The sequence below is a fragment of the Oncorhynchus clarkii genome, chromosome 17, assembly GCF_045791955.1.
Source record: "Oncorhynchus clarkii lewisi isolate Uvic-CL-2024 chromosome 17, UVic_Ocla_1.0, whole genome shotgun sequence".
NCBI lineage: Eukaryota > Metazoa > Chordata > Actinopteri > Salmoniformes > Salmonidae > Oncorhynchus > Oncorhynchus clarkii.
This window is the reverse complement of record NC_092163.1, coordinates 76,550,896-76,569,464: the sequence shown is the minus strand read 5'-3', so window position 1 is coordinate 76,569,464 and position 18,569 is coordinate 76,550,896. Positions and strand designations below refer to the sequence as shown.

The window sequence follows — 18,569 nt, the reverse complement described above, 5'->3', positions numbered from 1 at the left end:
GAGAGAGAGAGAGAGAGAGAGCGAGAGAGAGCGAGAGAGCGAGAGAGAGAGGGAGAGAGGGAGAGAGAGAGAGCGAGACAGAGAGAGAGAGAGAGAGAGAGAGGCTGGCACTCACCTTTGACTATCTGCTTGGCGCAGGTGTTGTACACCTGTTCCTGTGTTGTGTTGGTGGGGAACACCCGGTCAAACACATAGGACTTTCCCTGTGAAGCCAAGACCCACACAGACACAGAGTCAGTCAATACACCACCCACGCACACACAGACACACACACAGACACACACAGAAACACACAGAGACCCAGAGTCAGTCAATACACCACCCACGCACACACAGAAACACACACAGAAACACACAGACACGCACACAGAGACCCAGAGTCAGTCAATACATCATAACAAACACAGAGACACACAGCCCTTTACACGGTCTCTGACTCTGGAAGCGTCTCAACTGTGACCCTGTTCCATACATAGTGCACTACTTCTGATATGGCTTGAAAGTAGTGCCCTTTATAGGGAATAGGGTGCCATTTGGGTTGCAGACGGAGAAAAACACATCCCTGAACACGTTCCCTGATGCTGGATGCGTCTCAAACGGAAGTCTGTTCCCTATATAGTGCACTATTTTCAAGCCATATCCAAAGTAGTGCACTATACATGATGCAATTTGGGACAAATTGGGTGCAATTTGGGACAAAGCCAAACACAGCCCTTAGCGCGGTCTGACGCTACAAGGCTCTATTCAATCCATTCAACGTTACAGCGTGGTTGAAATTTAAAGACAACATGTCGACTCAATCAGAAACTACCTTTACATGTCTATCTCGCAATCTGTTATGCTTCAGCGATACGAGCTGTTAGTCAATGCATCAACAAATGCACTGTCAACAACACTACTCCGGGCAAAGTGCGTGTGTGTGTGTGTGTGTGTGTGTGTGTGTGTGTGTCTCACTATGATGACCCATCCTTTAAAGGTCCACTGCAGCCATTTTAATTCAATATCAAATCATTTCTGGGTAACAATTAAGTGCCTTACTGTGATCGTTTACAATTAAAATGGTCAAAAAATAAACTAAAAGTAGAGCGTAGCATCAGGTAACCAGCCCATCCAGTATACATAGCAATACAGTCATCACTCAAAAGCAACTCCTAGAATCTTGGAGTATAGGCTAGCTAGACCAATCATGTACCAAAAAACATCTTCAATCTACGTAGCTGTTTCGTTGTGTTTGGCTTTGAAACAACATCCACATCAACCACGTTTTCCACACTCAGTTTCAACCTGTTGTTGAACTTCTTTCTTCACGTGTATCGATCACAGTGAGGTGAGTTTTAAAAGCACTGATACTGTTTTGATGTGATTTTTGATTGCATTTATGTCAGAGTGGTTAGAGGGACAATAGAGCCCTGAGTACCAGACCATTAGGACCTGATGGAGGGACAATAGAGCCCTGAGTACCAGACCATTAGGACCTGATGGAGGGACAATAGAGCCCTGAGTACCAGGCCATTAGGACCTGATGGAGGGACAATAGAGCCCTGAGTACCAGGCCATTAGGACCTGATGGAGGGACAATAGAGCCCTGAGTACCAGACCATTAGGACCTGATGGAGGAACAATAGAGCCCTGAGTACCAGACCATTAGGACCTGATGGAGGAACAATAGAGCCCTGAGTACCAGACCATTAGGACCTGATGGAGGAACAATAGAGCCCTGAGTACCAGACCATTAGGACCTGATGGAGGGACAATAGAGCCCTGAGTACCAGACCATTAGGACCTGATGGAGGGACAATAGAGCCCTGAGTACCAGACCATTAGGACCTGATGGAGGGACAATAGAGCCCTGAGTACCAGACCATTAGGACCTGGTGGAGGAACAATAGAGCCCTGAGTACCAGACCATTAGGACCTGATGGAGGAACAATAGAGCCCTGAGTACCAGACCATTAGGACCTGATTGAGGGACAATAGAGCCCAGAGTACCAGACCATTAGGACCTGATGGAGGAACAATAGAGCCCTGAGTACCAGACCATTAGGACCTGATTGAGGGACAATAGAGCCCCGAGTACCAGACCATTAGGACCTGATGGAGGAACAATAGAGCCCTGAGTACCAGACCATTAGGACCTGATGGAGGAACAATAGAGCCCTGAGTACCAGACCATTAGGACCTGATGGAGGAACAATAGAGCCCTGAGTACCAGGCCATTAGGACCTGATGGAGGAACAATAGAGCCCTGAGTACCAGGCCATTAGGACCTGATGGAGGAACAATAGAGCCCTGAGTACCAGACCATTAGGACCTGATGGAGGAACAGTAGAGCCCTGAGTACCAGGCCATTAGGACCTGATGGAGGAACAGTAGAGCCCTGAGTACCAGACCATTAGGACCTGATGGAGGAACAGTAGAGCCCTGAGTACCAGACCATTAGGACCTGATGGAGAAACAGTAGAGCCCTGAGTACCAGACCATTAGGACCTGCTGGAGGAACAATAGAGCCCTGAGTACCAGGCCATTAGGACCTGATGGAGGGACAATAGAGCCCTGAGTACCAGGCCATTAGGACCTGATGGAGGAACAGTAGAGCCCTGAGTACCAGACCATTAGGACCTGATGGAGGAACAGTAGAGCCCTGAGTACCAGACCATTAGGACCTGATGGAGGAACAATAGAGCCCTGAGTACCAGACCATTAGGACCTGATGGAGGAACAATAGAGCCCTGAGTACCAGGCCATTAGGACCTGATGGAGGGACAGTAGAGCCCTGAGTACCAGGCCATTAGGACCTGATGGAGGGACAATAGAGCCCTGAGTACCAGGCCATTAGGACCTGATGGAGGGACAGTAGAGCCCTGTGTGTGGTTCTGAGTGGCTATAGAGAGTGGTGTTACTGAGTGGCTATAGAGAGTGTGTGTTACTGAGTGGCTATAGAGAGTGGTGTTCCTGAGTGGCTATAGAGAGTGGTGTTACTGAGTGGCTATAGAGAGTGGTGTTACTGAGTGGCTCTAGAGAGTGGTGTTACTGAGTGGCTATAGAGAGTGGTGTTACTGAGTGGCTCTAGAGAGTGGTGTTACTGAGTGGCTATAGAGAGTGGTGTTACTGAGTGGCTATAGAGAGTGGTGTTACTGAGTGGCTCTAGAGAGTGGTGTTACTGAATGGCTATAGAGGGTTGTGTTTTGATTAGCTCCAGCTACCAACCCCTAGAGAGGATCACATCACAGTCCAACCCATTAGACAGATAAATATATCATACTGGCTCCAGTATGGGAGGAAGAGGAGGGGGGAGATACAGAGAGAGAGAGAGGGGTGGGGGAGTACAGAGAGAGAGAGGGGGGAGAAACAGAGAGAGAGGGGGGTGGGGGAGTACAGAGAGAGAGAGGGGTGGGGGAGTACAGAGAGAGGGGGGTGGGGGAGTACAGACAGAGAGAGGGGTGGGGGAGTACAGAGAGAGAGGGGAGAGAAACAGAGAGAGAGGGGGGAGAAACAGAGAGAGAGGGGAGAAACAGAGAGAGAGAGGGGAGAGAAACAGAGAGAGAGGGGGGAGAAACAGAGAGAGAGGGGAGAAACAGAGAGAGAGGGGTGGGAAACAGAGAGAGAGGGGCGAGAAACAGAGAGAGAAGGGTGGGGGAGTACAGAGAGAGAGGGGTGGGGGAGTACAGAGAGAGAGAGGGGTGGGGGAGTACAGAGAGAGAGGGGTGGGGGAGTACAGACAGAGAGAGGGGTGGGGGAGTACAGACAGAGAGAGGGGTGGGGGAGTACAGAGAGAGAGGGGGGAGAAACAGAGAGAGAGGGGGGAGAAACAGAGAGAGAGGGGAGAGAAACAGAGAGAGCGGGGGGAGAAACAGAGAGAGAGGGGAGAAACAGAGAGAGAGGGGAGAAACAGAGAGAGAGGGGAGAGAAACAGAGAGAGGGGGGAGAAACAGAGAGAGAGGGGAGAAACAGAGAGAGAGGGGGGGGGAGAAACAGAGAGAGAGGGGGTAGAAACAGAGAGAGGGAGGGGAGAAACAGAGAGAGAGGGGGGAGAAACAGAGAGAGAGGGGAGAGAAACAGAGAGAGCGGGGGAGAAACAGAGAGAGAGGGGAGAAACAGAGAGAGAGGGGAGAGAAACAGAGAGAGAGGGGAGAAACAGAGAGAGAGGGGAGAAACAGAGAGAGAGGGGAGAGAAACAGAGAGAGGGAGGAGAAACAGAGAGAGAGGGGAGAAACAGAGAGAGAGGGGGGAGAAACAGAGAGAGAGGGGGTAGAAACAGAGAGAGAGAGGGGAGAAACAGAGAGAGAGGGGGGAGAAACAGAGAGAGAGGGGGTAGAAACAGAGAGAGAGAGGGGGAGAAACAAAGAGAGAGGGGGGAGAAACAGACGGAGAGAGGGGGTAGAAACAGAGGGAGAGGGGGGAGAAACAGAGAGAGAGGGGGTAGAAACAGTGAGAGAGAGGGGAGAAACAGAGAGAGAGGGGGTAGAAACAGAGGGAGAGGGGGGAGAAACAGAGAGAGAGGGGGTAGAAACAGTGAGAGAGAGGGGAGAAACAGAGAGAGAGGGGGGAGAAACAGAGATAGAGGGGCGAGAAACAGAGAGAGAGAGAGGGGGTAGAAACAGAGAGAGGGGGGGTAGAAACAGAGAGAGAGAGAGGGGGTAGAAACAGAGAGAGAGGGGGGAGAAACAGAGAGAGAGAGGGGGTAGAAACAGAGAGAGGGGGGAGAAACAGAGAGAGAGAGGGGGGAGAAACAGAGAGAGAGGGGGGAGAAACAGAGAGAGAGGGGAGAAACAGAGAGAGAGGGGGGAGAAACAGAGAGAGAGGGGAGAAACAGAGAGAGAGGGGAGAAACAGAGAGAGAGAGGGGAGAAACAGAGAGAGAGGGGGGGAGAAACAGAGAGAGAGGGGGGAGAACAGAGGGAGAGGGGAGAAACAGAGAGAGGGGGGGGAGAAACAGAGAGAGAGAGAGGGAAGAAACAGAGAGAGAGAGGGGGGAGAAACAGAGAGAGAGGGGGGAGAAACAGAGAGAGAGAGGGGGGAGAAACAGAGAGAGAGAGGGGGGAGAAACAGAGAGAGAGAGGGGGAGAAACAGAGAGAGGGGAAGATACAGAGAGAGAGGGGGACAGAGAGAGAGAGGGGAGAAACAGAGAGAGAGAGGGGGGGAGAAACAGAGAGAGGGGGTGACAGAGAGGGAGGGGGGGAGAAACAGAGAGAGAGGGGGGAGAAACAGAGAGAGAGAGAGAGTGGGGGGAGAAACAGAGAGAGAGAGGGGCGAAAAACAGAGAGAGAGGGGGGAGAAACAGAGCGAGAGAGGGGGAGAAACAGAGAGAGAGAGGGGGGAGAAACAGAGAGAGAGGGGGGGACAGAGAGAGCGAGGGGGGAGAAACAGAGAGAGAGAGGGGAGAAACAGAGAGAGAGAGGGGGGAGAAACAGAGAGAGGGGGGAGAAACACAGAGAGAGGGGGGAGAAACAGAGAGAGAGAGGGGGGAGAAACAGAGAGAGAGGGGGGAGAACAGAGGGAGAGGGGGGAGAAACAGAGAGAGGGGAGAACAGAGGGAGGGGGAGGAAAAACAGAGAGAGGGGAGAGCAGAGGGAGGGGGAGGAGAAACAGAGAGGGGGGACAGAGGGAGGGGGAGGAGAAACAGAGAGGGGGGGACAGAGGGAGGGGGAGGAGAAACAGAGAGAGGGAGGGGAGAAACAGAGAGAGAGAGGGGAGAAACAGAGAGAGAGAGGGGAGAAACAGAGAGAGAGAGGGGAGAAACAGAGAGAGAGAGGGGGGAAACAGAGAGAGAAAGAGAAGGGGAGATACAGAGATAGAGAGGAGATACAGAGAGAGGGAGACAGGAAGAGAGGAAGGGTGAGACATGGTCTCGAAGCAGCAGGCGGAAAGCCAATCTGGCTCCTGATTTAATCAGACCTCAGTGTTTGAGCCAGGGATGGAGGGAGGATTAATGGAGGGATGAAGATTGGAAAGACACTGCAGTGAAAATCTCCATAATGAAACAGACCTCAAGACAACAATGTGTATCCTCCTCTCCCGCTATTAGCCAGCAAAGATTCTCTCAATTCAATTCAAGGCCGCTTTATTAGCATGGGAAACATATGTTAACATTGCCAAAGCAAGTGAAGTAGATAATACACTCAACATTACACTCACAGAAGTTCCAAAAGAATAAAGACATTACAAATGTCATGTTATGTATATGTATTCTCTCTCTCTCTCTCTCTCTCTCTCTCTCTCTCTCTCTCTCTCTCTCTCTCTCTCTCTCTCTCTCTCTCTCTCTCTCTCTCTCTCTCTCTCTCTCTCTCTCTCTCTCTCTCTCTCTCTCTCTCTCTCTCTCTCTCTCTCTCTCTCTCTCTCTCTCTGTGTGTGTGCATGCTGCGAGGGTTTTGTAGTTGTAGTTGAGAGTCCGGATGAAGGGCTGTGTCCTTACTTATTTTCTTGAAGTTTAATGTAAAGCTCTTACAAGGTACCACTTTTTGCTCAGGTTTCCAGACTTTTTGGGAAAGGTGGGAGCAGCGAAGAGGGGTTGTATGAGTTTCTGAGTCAATGGTGGGCTGTGGGGAAAGTTAGAAGTTTTCTGTCAACAGAATACAGCTCTCTCCTCCTCAGAGGCTAGGAGAGTATTGGGGGAACTAGAGCGTATTAGTGAGATGGAGGTTAGAGATGGTGGGGCAAGGCAATGTAGGCCTCCAGGCTAATTTAGCTGAACTACATAGGGACCTGGGCAGTTTTTTCCAGGTTAAAGCAAAGGGAGCACTTGTAAGAGCTAGGTTCTCCATGCTCAAGGAGATGGATGCTCCCAGCTCCTTCTTCTTTGGTTTGGAAAAACAGAGTGGTGAAGCCAAGGGCATTGTCTACGGCTGTCTGATGGGCGGGTGACCTCTGTGGTGGGGGAGATGCGGCTGTCTGATGGGCGGGTGACCTCTGTGGTGGGGGAGATGCGGCTGTCTGATGGGCGGGTGACCTCTGTGGTGGGGGAGATGCGGCTGTCTGATGGGCGGGTGACCTCTGTGGTGGGGGAGATGCGGCTGTCTGATGGGCGGGTGACCTCTGTGGTGGGGGAGATGCGGCTGTCTGATGGGCGGGTGACCTCTGTGGTGGGGGAGATGCGGCTGTCTGATGGGCGGGTGACCTCTGTGGTGGGGGAGATGCGGCTGTCTGATGGGCGGGTGACCTCTGTGGTGGGGGAGATGCGGCTGTCTGATGGGCGGGTGACCTCTGTGGTGGGGGAGATGCGGGAGCGGACTGTGGAGTTTTATACTGTGTTTTATAGGGCAGAACTGTGTGCTCGGGTTTTGTTTTCAGAACTCCTTAAGCTCTCTCTGGCACAGAGAGATGAAATGGACTTTCCCCTGTTGTCCCATGAACTGGCAGAGGCCGTAACCCAGATGTCCCCCAGGCCGTGCACCGAGGGTCGACGGACTCCCAGCGGAGTTTTATACAAATTCTGGGAAATAATTCGACTGGACTTTTTTTTGCGTGTTTGCTTGAATGCGTCGTGGTAGGAGAGTTGCCGATGAGCTGCCGTCGGGCGGCTCTGACTCTCCTGTCCAAAAATGGGGACCTGTGTGACCTTAAGAAACTGGAGGCCCGTGACATTACTCTGTGCGGACTACAAGATATTTGCCGAGGTCCTCGCTAACAGACTGAAGTCTCATCTGGACTCTTTGTTCTTAAACCAGGGACATGTTGGACTTGTCGAGAGGTTCTCATGTGAACTTCGGACTGGTCTCTTTAGAGCAAGAGAAGGCTTTTGATATCTGTTTAATGTGATGTCTCTTGTTGTCAGAGTCGTGTGTACAGGTGGCAGGGAAGTCAGGCGCAGGAGAGTCAAACAGAGTGTAAATGGAGTCTTTTAATATAAGTCCACTTAACATGCTCCAAACACTAAATACGTACATACATAAATAAACATGGGTACGAGGTTATGCTGGTTAGACTGGTTTCACTGGTTTGACTAATTAGACTGGTTTCGCTGGGTAGACTGTTTATGATGGTTTGACTGGTTTCGCTGGTTAGACTGGTTAAGCTCATATTGCCCCAAAACTACAATTTCAGGATCTTCACTGAATAATACATGCTCAGCAGTTGTCTTCTATTCTGGTGCTGTTCTGAGGAGACTCAATCTGCACTCTATTCCTATTGGCCCTGGTCCAAATGGCACTATATTCCTATTGGCCCTGGTCCAAATGTAGACAATATCTGACCCACTGTCTGGCAGACAATATATGCTGACTCACTGTCTGGCAGACAATATCTACTGACTCACTGTCTGGCAGACAATATCTACTGACTCACTGTCTGGCAGACAATATCTACTGACTCACTGTCTGGCAGACAATATCTACTGACTCACTGTCTGGCAAACCATATCTACTGACTCACTGTCTGGCAGACAATATCTACTGACTCACTGTCTGGCAGACCATATCTACTGACTCACTGTCTGGCAGACAATATCTACTGACTCACTGTCTGGCAGACCATATCTACTGACTCACTGTCTGGCAGACCATATCTACTGACTCACTGTCTGGCAGACAATATCTACTGACTCACTGTCTAGCAAACAATATCTACTGACTCACTGTCTGGCAGACAATATCTACTGACTCACTGTCTGGCAGACAATATCTACTGACTCACTGTCTGGCAGACCATATCTACTGACTCACTGTCTGGCAGACAATATCTACTGACTCACTGTCTGGCAGACAATATCTACTGACTCACTGTCTGGCAAACAATATCTACTGACTCACTGTCTGGCAGACCATATCTACTGACTCACTGTCTGGCAGACCATATCTACTGACTCACTGTCTGGCAGACCATATCTACTGACTCACTGTCTGGCAGACAATATCTACTGACTCACTGTCTGGCAGACAATATCTACTGACTCACTGTCTGGCAGACCTAATCTACTGACTCACTGTCTGGCAGACAATATCTACTGACTCACTGTCTGGCAGACAATATCTACTGACTCACTGTCTGGCAGACCATATCTACTGAATCACTGTCTGGCAGACAATATCTACTGACTCACTGTCTGGCAGACCATATCTACTGACTCACTGTCTGGCAGACAATATCTACTGACTCACTGTCTGGCAGACAATATCTACTGACTCACTGTCTGGCAGACAATATCTACTGACTCACTGTCTGGCAGACCATATCTACTGACTCACTGTCTGGCAGACAATATCTACTGACTCACTGTCTGGCAGACAATATCTACTGACTCACTGTCTGGCAGACAATATCTACTGACTCACTGTCTGGCAGACAATATCTACTGACTCACTGTCTGGCAAACAATATCTACTGACTCACTGTCTGGCAGACAATATCTACTGACTCACTGTCTGGCAGACCATATCTACTGACTCACTGTCTGGCAGACAATATCTACTGACTCACTGTCTGGCAGACAATATCTACTGACTCACTGTCTGGCAGACAATATCTACTGACTCACTGTCTGGCAAACAATATCTACTGACTCACTGTCTGGCAGACAATATCTACTGACTCACTGTCTGGCAGACAATATCTACTGACTCACTGTCTGGCAGACAATATCTACTGACTCACTGTCTGGCAAACAATATCTACTGACTCACTGTCTGGCAGACCATATCTACTGACTCACTGTCTGGCAGACCATATCTACTGACCCACTCTCTGGCAGACCATATCTACTGACTCACTGTCTGGCAGACAATATCTACTGACTCACTGTCTGGCAGACAATATCTACTGACTCACTGTCTGGCAAACAATATCTACTGACTCACTGTCTGGCAGACCATATCTACTGACTCACTGTCTGGCAGACCATATCTACTGACCCACTCTCTGGCAGACCATATCTACTGACTCACTGTCTGGCAGACCATATCTACTGACTCACTGTCTGGCAGACCATATCTACTGACTCACTGTCTGGCAGACCATATCTACTGACTCACTGTCTGGCAGACAATATCTACTGACTCACTGTCTGGCAGACAATATCTACTGACTCACTGTCTGGCAGACCATATCTACTGACTCACTGTCTGGCAGACCATATCTACTGACTCACTGTCTGGCAGACAATATCTACTGACTCACTGTCTGGCAGACAATATCTACTGACTCACTGTCTGGCAGACAATATCTACTGACTCACTGTCTGGCAGACAATATCTACTGACTCACTGTCTGGCAAACAATATCTACTGACTCACTGTCTGGCAGACAATATCTACTGACTCACTGTCTGGCAGACCATATCTACTGACTCACTGTCTGGCAGACAATATCTACTGACTCACTGTCTGGCAGACAATATCTACTGACTCACTGTCTGGCAGACAATATCTACTGACTCACTGTCTGGCAAACAATATCTACTGACTCACTGTCTGGCAGACCATATCTACTGACTCACTGTCTGGCAGACCATATCTACTGACCCACTCTCTGGCAGACCATATCTACTGACTCACTGTCTGGCAGACCATATCTACTGACTCACTGTCTGGCAGACCATATCTACTGACTCACTGTCTGGCAGACATTATCTACTGACTCACTGTCTGGCAGACAATATCTACTGACTCACTGTCTGGCAGACAATATCTACTGACTCACTGTCTGGCAGATCATATCTACTGACTCACTGTCTGGCAGACCATATCTACTGACTCACTGTCTGGCAGACAATATCTACTGACTCACTGTCTGGCAGACAATATCTACTGACTCACTGTCTGGCAGACCATATCTACTGACTCACTGTCTGGCAGACCATATCTACTGACTCACTGTCTGGCAGACAATATCTACTGACTCACTGTCTGGCAGACAATATCTACTGACTCACTGTCTGGCAGACAATATCTACTGACTCACTGTCTGGCAAACAATATCTACTGACTCACTGTCTGGCAGACCATATCTACTGACTCACTGTCTGGCAGACCATATCTACTGACTCACTGTCTGGCAGACCATATCTACTGACTCACTGTCTGTAAAAGGACATTCTGTTAGTTCTGGAAGTATTCTTAGGATGCTCAGTTATTCATTTCTACAGGACTGTTTTCAATTGTCTCAATTACACCGCCGATCAATATCTACCAAGTCACTAGTGTTAATATGTCAGTCATTAATTTCTACAGCAGACATACACAGTATTTAGATGTTCTGATTTCCTGTCATGGCCTAGTTGAAGAAGTAATAGATGGGGGTTTCTGTCAACTGAAATGGTTTTCAACTTGTCACAATTCGACCACCTGGTGCAAACTGCGTACAAGATTTCTCCATCACGTCGGATTGCAGTTGGGCCTCGTTCCGAATGATGTGTTCCACACAAACAGAACGCCCCAGCGAGCAGAACACCTGAAAACGTGCTACAACCTTCACCGGGGTCTTTTGAAGGAAATTGAATCAAACATATTACCATTACGTTGCAAAGCCGTGTATTAACAAACACATTCCTATTGCAAATCCATTTGTTATTCAGATCTGCCTCCTTAAGAAGCTAATCTGACGCTCTTTCTGTTCTGTTATGTTCTGCTGCAGACACCTGATAATGTGTGTGTGTGTGTGTGTGTTGCATGTGAAACACAGCAGACCAAGGCCTCCCTTCCTTCAACAGCCTCCAATCTGTTTTCAGCCTGAGAGAGGGGGGGGGGGGAGAGGGGGAGAGGTAGCTAGAGGAGAGACAAAGAGGGGTGGATTAGGAGGAGGAGATGGAACAGGAGAGAGGGAAAGAGAAAGAGGAGGAGAGAAAGAGAGACAGGAGGGAGGGAGGGAGGGAGGGAGGGAGGGAGGGAGGGAGGGAGGGAGGGAGGGAGGGAGGGAGGGAGGGAGGGAGGGAGGGAGGGAGGGAGGGAAAGTTAGTGAGGGGAGAGAGAGAGAGAGAGGTCTGGGAGGGAGACATGCTGCAATGGGCTGGGCCCTGGGGACCATCACAGCTTTGCTCTCTAACCAGCCTAGGTGTGTGTGTAACGCCAGAATGTTTGACGTGGTGGGCATAACCAGTGCAGCTGCTATAGAGATTCTCTGTAACTCTCTCTGAGTCCATTTTCACACTCTACTACACTTCTGCTCCCTCGTCTCTTTGCTTCTCTCTGTTTCCATGTCAACGTATCGCTAGCCACGTCTGGGGGGGGTGGGTCAATTTTTGTCATTCATAAAAAACAGATTGATAAATATGAGTTTTAGGGATTTGGTAACTGTTTGTTACCGAATGTGTTTATTGCCTTCCCCCGACTCCCACTAGTCATGGCCTATTTAAAGTACTGAGGGAGGAGGTTGTCTCTCCTCTCTTCCTCTCTGGGGCATTAAAGACCCTTCACACGGGATTCAGCCTGCTTTCCGGGTTGCTAATCAGGTTTCATAACCCCAGAAAGACAGACACACAGATAACAACATAATTACACTCCCCATCAACAACGGCATGCACAATCCTGGAATACATTATTAAACAAATTAATCTGGATTTAGAAAATACAGGACAGAACATCTGAATAATCCCTTCTGCTCTCTCTCTCTCTCCCACCCATCTCTCTCTCTCTCTCTCTCTCCCACACATCTCTCTCTCTCTCTCTCTCTCTCTCTCCCACCCACCCCTTCTCTCTCTCTCACCCACCCCTTCTCTCTCTCTCTCTCACCCACCCCTTCTCTCTCTCTCTCTCTCTCTCTCTCTCTCTCTCTCTCTCCCTCTCTCGCTCTTCCACCCACCCCTTTTCTCTCTCTCTCTCCCACCCCTTCTCTCTCTCTCCCTTCCACCCACCCCTTTTCTCTTTCTCTCTCTCCCACCCCTCCTCTCTCTCCCTCTCTCTCTCTTCCACCCACCCCTTTTCTCTCTCTCTCCCTCCCTCGCTCTCTCTCTTCCACCCACCCCTTTTCTCTCTCTCTCCCTCCCTCTCTCTCTCTCCCTCCCCTCTCTCTCTCTCTCTCCCACCCCTCCTCTCTCTCTCTCTCCCTCTCTCTCTCTTCCACCCACCCCTCTCTCTCTCTCTCTCTATCTCTTCCACCCACCCCTTTTCTCTCTCTCTCTCCCACCCACCTGTTTTCTCCCTCTCTCCTACCCACCCCTTCTCTCTCTCTCTCTCTCTCTCTCCCACCCACCCCTTCTCTCTCTCTCCTACCCACCCCTTCTCTCTCTCTCTCTCTCCCACCCACCCCTTCTCTCTCTCCTACCCACCCCTTCTCTCTCTCTCTCTCGCTCTCCTACCCACCCCTTCTCTCTCTCTCACCCACCCCTTCTCTCTTTCTCTTTCACCTACCCACCCCTTCTCTCTATCTCCCACCCACCCTGTAATGGTTTTCCTTCTCTTCGTCTGAAGAGGAGGTGTAGTATGGATCGGACCAAGATGCGGCGTGGTAAGTGTTCATGATGTTTAATTTTAAAGACAATCTGAACACTAAAATACAAAAATGTAACCTGAATAACCGAAAACGAAAACAGTACCGTGTGGTGAACAAACACGGAAACAAACACCCACCCACAAACAGTGAAACCCAGCCTACCTAAGTATGATGCTCAATCAGAGACAACTAATGACACCTGCCTCTGATTGAGAACCATACTAGGCCGAAACATAGAAATCCCCAAATCATAGAAAAACAAACATAGACTGCCCACCCCAACTCACGCCCTGACCATACTAACGACAAAACAAAGGAAATAAAGGACAGAACGTGACAGTTTAATCTGAGGGAAATATGTCTCTCTAATATGGTCATACATTGGGCAGGAGGTTAGGAAGTGCAGGAGTTGTGACCCGTTTTTGTTGGTTATGTTGTCATAGTTGTGCCTAGGGGGGCATATGTGGGAGAGAATGCTGTCACCTGCAGGCAGATGTTTGTCCCCCTGTGTGCTGAGGGTGTCAGGTTCTTGTCCGGTTCTGGCATTTAGGTTGCCACAGACTAGTACATGTCCCTGGGCCTAGAAATTATTGATTTCCCCCTCCAGGATGGAGAAGCTGTCTTCATTAAAGTATGGGGATTCTAGTGGGGGGATATAGATAGCACACAGGAGGACATTTTTCTCTGTTAAAATAAGTTCCTTTTGAATTTCTAGCCAAATGTAAAATGTTTACTGTTTTGATTAATTTAATGGAGTGAGTTAGGTCTGCTCTATACCAAATTAGCATACCCCCTGAGTCCCTTCCCTGTTTCACACCTGGTAGTTTGGTCTCTCTCTCTCTCTCTCTCTCTCTCTCTCTCTCTCTCTCTCTCTCTCTCTCTCTCTCTCTCTCACCCACCTACCCACCCCTTCTTCCCCCCTCTCTCTCTCTCTCTCTCTCTCTCCCTCTCAATTAAATTACATTTGCTTTGTTGGCATGACGTAACAATGTATATGACGTAACAACTGTGGCAATTTTATGGAACTGGAGCACCCTGCATTATTCATTAAGAGGATGTGAGTGAGAGAACGAGAGAACGAGGGGAGAGAAAGAGAGAACGAGAGAACGAGAGAGTAAAGAGCAAAACAGCAGAGGGATGGAACGGTTCTCTTTGTTCCTCAATTGATTTTCACAGCTGGAGAATCAAGAGAGTCGAGACAGGAGACAGGAGACAGGAGAGGAGAGGAGAGGAGAGGAGAGGAGAGGAGAGGAGAGGAGAGGAGAGGAGAGGAGAGGAGAGGAGAGGAGAGGAGAGGAGAGGAGAGTGGGCTAGAGAGAGGGAGAGTGAGAGGGGAGGAGAGTGGGATAGAGAGAAGAGAGGAGAGGAGAGGAGAGGAGAGGAGAGGAGAGGAGAGGAGAGGAGAGGAGAGGAGAGGAGAGGAGAGGAGAGGAGAGGAGAGTGGGCTAGAGAGAGGGAGAGTGAGAGGGGAGGAGAGTGGGATAGAGAGAGGAGAGGAGAGGAGAGGAGAGGAGAGGAGAGGAGAGGAGAGGAGAGGAGAGGAGAGGAGAGGAGAGGAGAGGAGAGGAGAGGAGAGGAGAGGAGAGTGGGCTAGAGAGAGGGAGAGTGAGAGGGGAGGAGAGTGGGATAGAGAGAGGAGAGGAGAGGAGAGGAGAGGAGAGGAGAGGAGAGGAGAGGAGAGGAGAGGAGAGGAGAGGAGAGGAGAGGAGAGTGGGCTAGAGAAAGGGAGAGTGGGCTACAGAGAGGAGAGTGGGCTAGATAGAGAGAGGAGAGTGAGAGGAGAGGAGAATGGGCTAGAGAGAGGAGAGTGGGCTAGAGAGAGGGGGAGTGGGCCAGATAGAGAGGAGAGTGGGCTAGATAGAGAGTGAGAGGAGAGGAGAGGAGAGGAGAGGAGAGGAGAGGAGAGGAGAGGAGAGGAGAGGAGAGGAGAGGAGAGTGGGCTAGAGAGAGGGAGAGTGGGCCAGATAGAGAGGAGAGTGGGCTAGATAGAGAGGAGAGTGAGAGGAGAGGAGAGTGACCTCGCTTTGTGCACGGGGGCATTGTCATTCGGAAACAAGAAAGGGAAATCCCCAAACTGTTGCCATAAAGTTGGAAGCACAGAATCGTCTTGAATGTCATTGTATGCTGTAGAGTGAAGATTTCCCATCACTGGAACTAAGGGGCATGAACCATGAAAAACAGCCCCAGACCATTATTCCTCCTCCACCAAACTTTACGGTTGGCACTATGCATTGGGGCAGGTAGCGTTCATCTGGCATCTGCCAAACCCAGATTCGTCCTTGGGACTGCCAGATGGTGAAGCGTGATTCATCACTCCTGAGAACACGTTTCCACTGCTCCAGAGTCCAATGGCGGTGAGCTTTACACCACTCCAGCCGACGCTTGGCATTGGGCATGGTGATCTTAGGCTTGTGACATCTTGAAGCTCCTGATGAACAGTTCTTGTGCTGACGTTGCTTCCAGAGGCAGTTTGGAAGTCGGTAGTGAGTGTTGCAACCGAGGACAGACGATTTTTACGCGCTTCAGCACTCGGTGGTCCCGTTCTGTGAGCTTGTGTGGCCTACCACTTCACGGCTGAGCCGTTGTTGCTCCTAGACATTTCCACTTCACAATAACAGCACTTACAGTTGACCGGGGCAGCTCTAGCAGCGCATACGTTTGACAAACTGACCTGTTGGAAAGGTGGCGTCCTGTGACGCTGCCACGTTGAAAGTCACTGTGCTCTTCAGTAAGGCCATTCTACTGCCAATGTTTGTCTATGGAGATTGCACGGCTGTGTGCTAGACTTTAAACACCTGTCAGGTGTAGGGTGTAGCTGACATAATCAAACGGGTGTAGCTGACATAATCAAATCTACTAATATGAATGGGAAATACTTCTGTATATATATAGTGAACATAACATACAGGTGGGGATAAAGTGACCAGGAAACAGGATGACAAACAGTGATGAGTCAAAAATATTTAGTGCAAAGGGGGTCAATGGAGTTCGTTAAATAGTTAACCAATAAGCTACCCGGACTAACTATTCAGACTAACCCGGACTAACAAATGTATGGCTTGGGAAGTAGAAGATGTTCAGGGTTCCGTTGGTTCCGGACTTGGTGCATCGGTACCACTTGCCATGCGGTAGCAGAGAACAGTCTAACAGACTTGGGTGGCTGGAGTCTTTTTTTAGGGCCTTCCTCTGACACCGCCTGGTATAGAGGTCCTGAATTACAGGGGGCTCAGCCCCAGTGATGTATTGGGTCCTACACACTACCCTCTGTAGTGCCTTGAGGTCGGATGCCGAGTAGTGGTGATGCAGCCAGTCCAGATGCTCTCGATGGTGCAGCTGTAGAACTAGGTGAGGATCTGAGCACCAATGACGAAACTTTTCAGTCTCCTGATGGGGGGGAGAGGCGTTGTCGTGCCCTCTTCACAACTGTGTTGGTGTGTGTGGACCATGATAGATCCTTAGCGATGTGGACACCGAGGAACTTGAAGCTCTTGAGCCGTTCCACTACAGCCCCGTCGATGTGAATGGGGGCGTGCTCGGCCCTCCATTTCCTGTAGCCCCACGATCAGCTCCTTTGTCTTGCTCACATTGAGGGAGAGGTTGTTTTCCTGTCACCACACGGCCGGGCCTCTGACCTCCTCCCTATAGGCTGTCTCAGCGTTGTTTATGATCAGGCTTAATTAACACCGTTGGCAAACTTAATTAGTGTTGTAGATATGCGTATCCACTCCATAGTGGAGGGCACTACGGTGTTCAACGCTGAGCTGTAGTCAATGAACAGCATTCTCACGTAGGTGTTCCTTTTGTACAGATGGGAAAGGGCAGTGTGGAGTGCAATAGAGATTGCGTCATCTGTGGATGTATTGCGGCCGTATGCGAATTGGATTGGATTCAGGGTGTCTGGGATGATGTTTTTTTATGTGAGCCATGACTTTCAAAGCATGTCATGGCTACAGATGAGTTCTATGGGGCGATAGTCATTTAGGCAGGTTACCTTGGTGTTCTTCGGCACAGGGACTATGGTGGTCTGCTTAAAACATGTAGGTATTTGATAAAATAATGTATATGTTGAATGATAATGATAAAATAATTCCACTCTGAAACCTTGTAATTGTATGAAATTGATTAGAATCATCAAATTATAGTCTGATGATGTGTGTAGTTTTAGTCGGAATTATATTAAACAATGTATCTGTATAGTGGAAAAACACAGACTGTCTGAGCAAGGCGTAGTTTAGGATTTGTGTGGGACGAAGAAAAAAAACGAGGACAATTAATCTGTGTTTGGACCGACCTGGCTAGGCCTCCGACCTGGCTAGGCCTCCGACCTGGCTAGGCCTCCGACGCCACTGATACTGGTCTGTCCGACCTGGCTAGGCCTCCGACGCCACTGCTACTGGTCTGTCCGACCTGGCTAGGCCTCCGACCTGGCTAGGCCTCCGACCTGGCTAGGCCTCCGACCTGGCTAGGCCTCCGACGCCACTGCTACTGGTCTGTCCGACCTGGCTAGGCCTCCGACGCCACTGCTACTGGTCTGTCCGACCTGGCTAGGCCTCCGACGCCACTGCAACTGGTCTGTCCGACCTGGCTAGGCCTCCGACGCTACTGCTACTGGTCTGTCCGATCTGGCTAGGCCTCCGACGCCACTGCTACTGGTCTGTCCGACCTGGCCAGGCCTCCGACAACACTGCTACTGGTCTGTCCGACCTGGCTAGGCCTCCGACGCCACTGCAACTGGTCTGTCCGACCTGGCTAGGCCTCCGACGCTACTGCTACTGGTCTGTCCGATCTGGCTAGGCCTCCGACGCCACTGCTACTGGTCTGTCCGACCTGGCCAGGCCTCCGACAACACTGCTACTGGTCTGTCCGACCTGGCTAGGCCTCCGACGCCACTGCTACTGGTCTGTCCGACCTGGCTAGGCCTCCGACGCCACTGCAACTGGTCTGTCCGACCTGGCTAGGCCTCCGACGCCACTGCTACTGGTCTGTCCGACCTGGCTAGGCCTCCGACGCTACTGCTACTGGTCTGTCCGACCTGGCTAGGCCTCCGACGCCACTGCTACTGGTCTGTCCGACCTGGCTAGGCCTCCGACGCCACTGCTACTGGTCTGTCCGACCTGGCTAGGCCTCCGACGCCACTGCTACTGGTCTGTCCGACCTGGCTAGGCCTCCGACGCCACTGCTACTGGTCTGTCCGACCTGGCTAGGCCACTGCT

The 18,569-nt window shown here is 50.3% G+C and overlaps 1 protein-coding gene across 1 annotated transcript in view; it reads right to left on the bottom strand.

Annotated features, from left to right (window-relative positions):
* The window catches only part of LOC139369935 (kinesin heavy chain-like), a 134,148-nt gene that overhangs the window by 81,904 nt on the left and 33,675 nt on the right, over nucleotides 1-18,569 (bottom strand). The window contains exon 2 of the mRNA XM_071109219.1: nucleotides 116-203. Coding sequence (XP_070965320.1) covers nucleotides 116-203 — 88 coding nt within the window. The remainder of the gene's footprint in view (nucleotides 1-115; nucleotides 204-18,569) is intronic.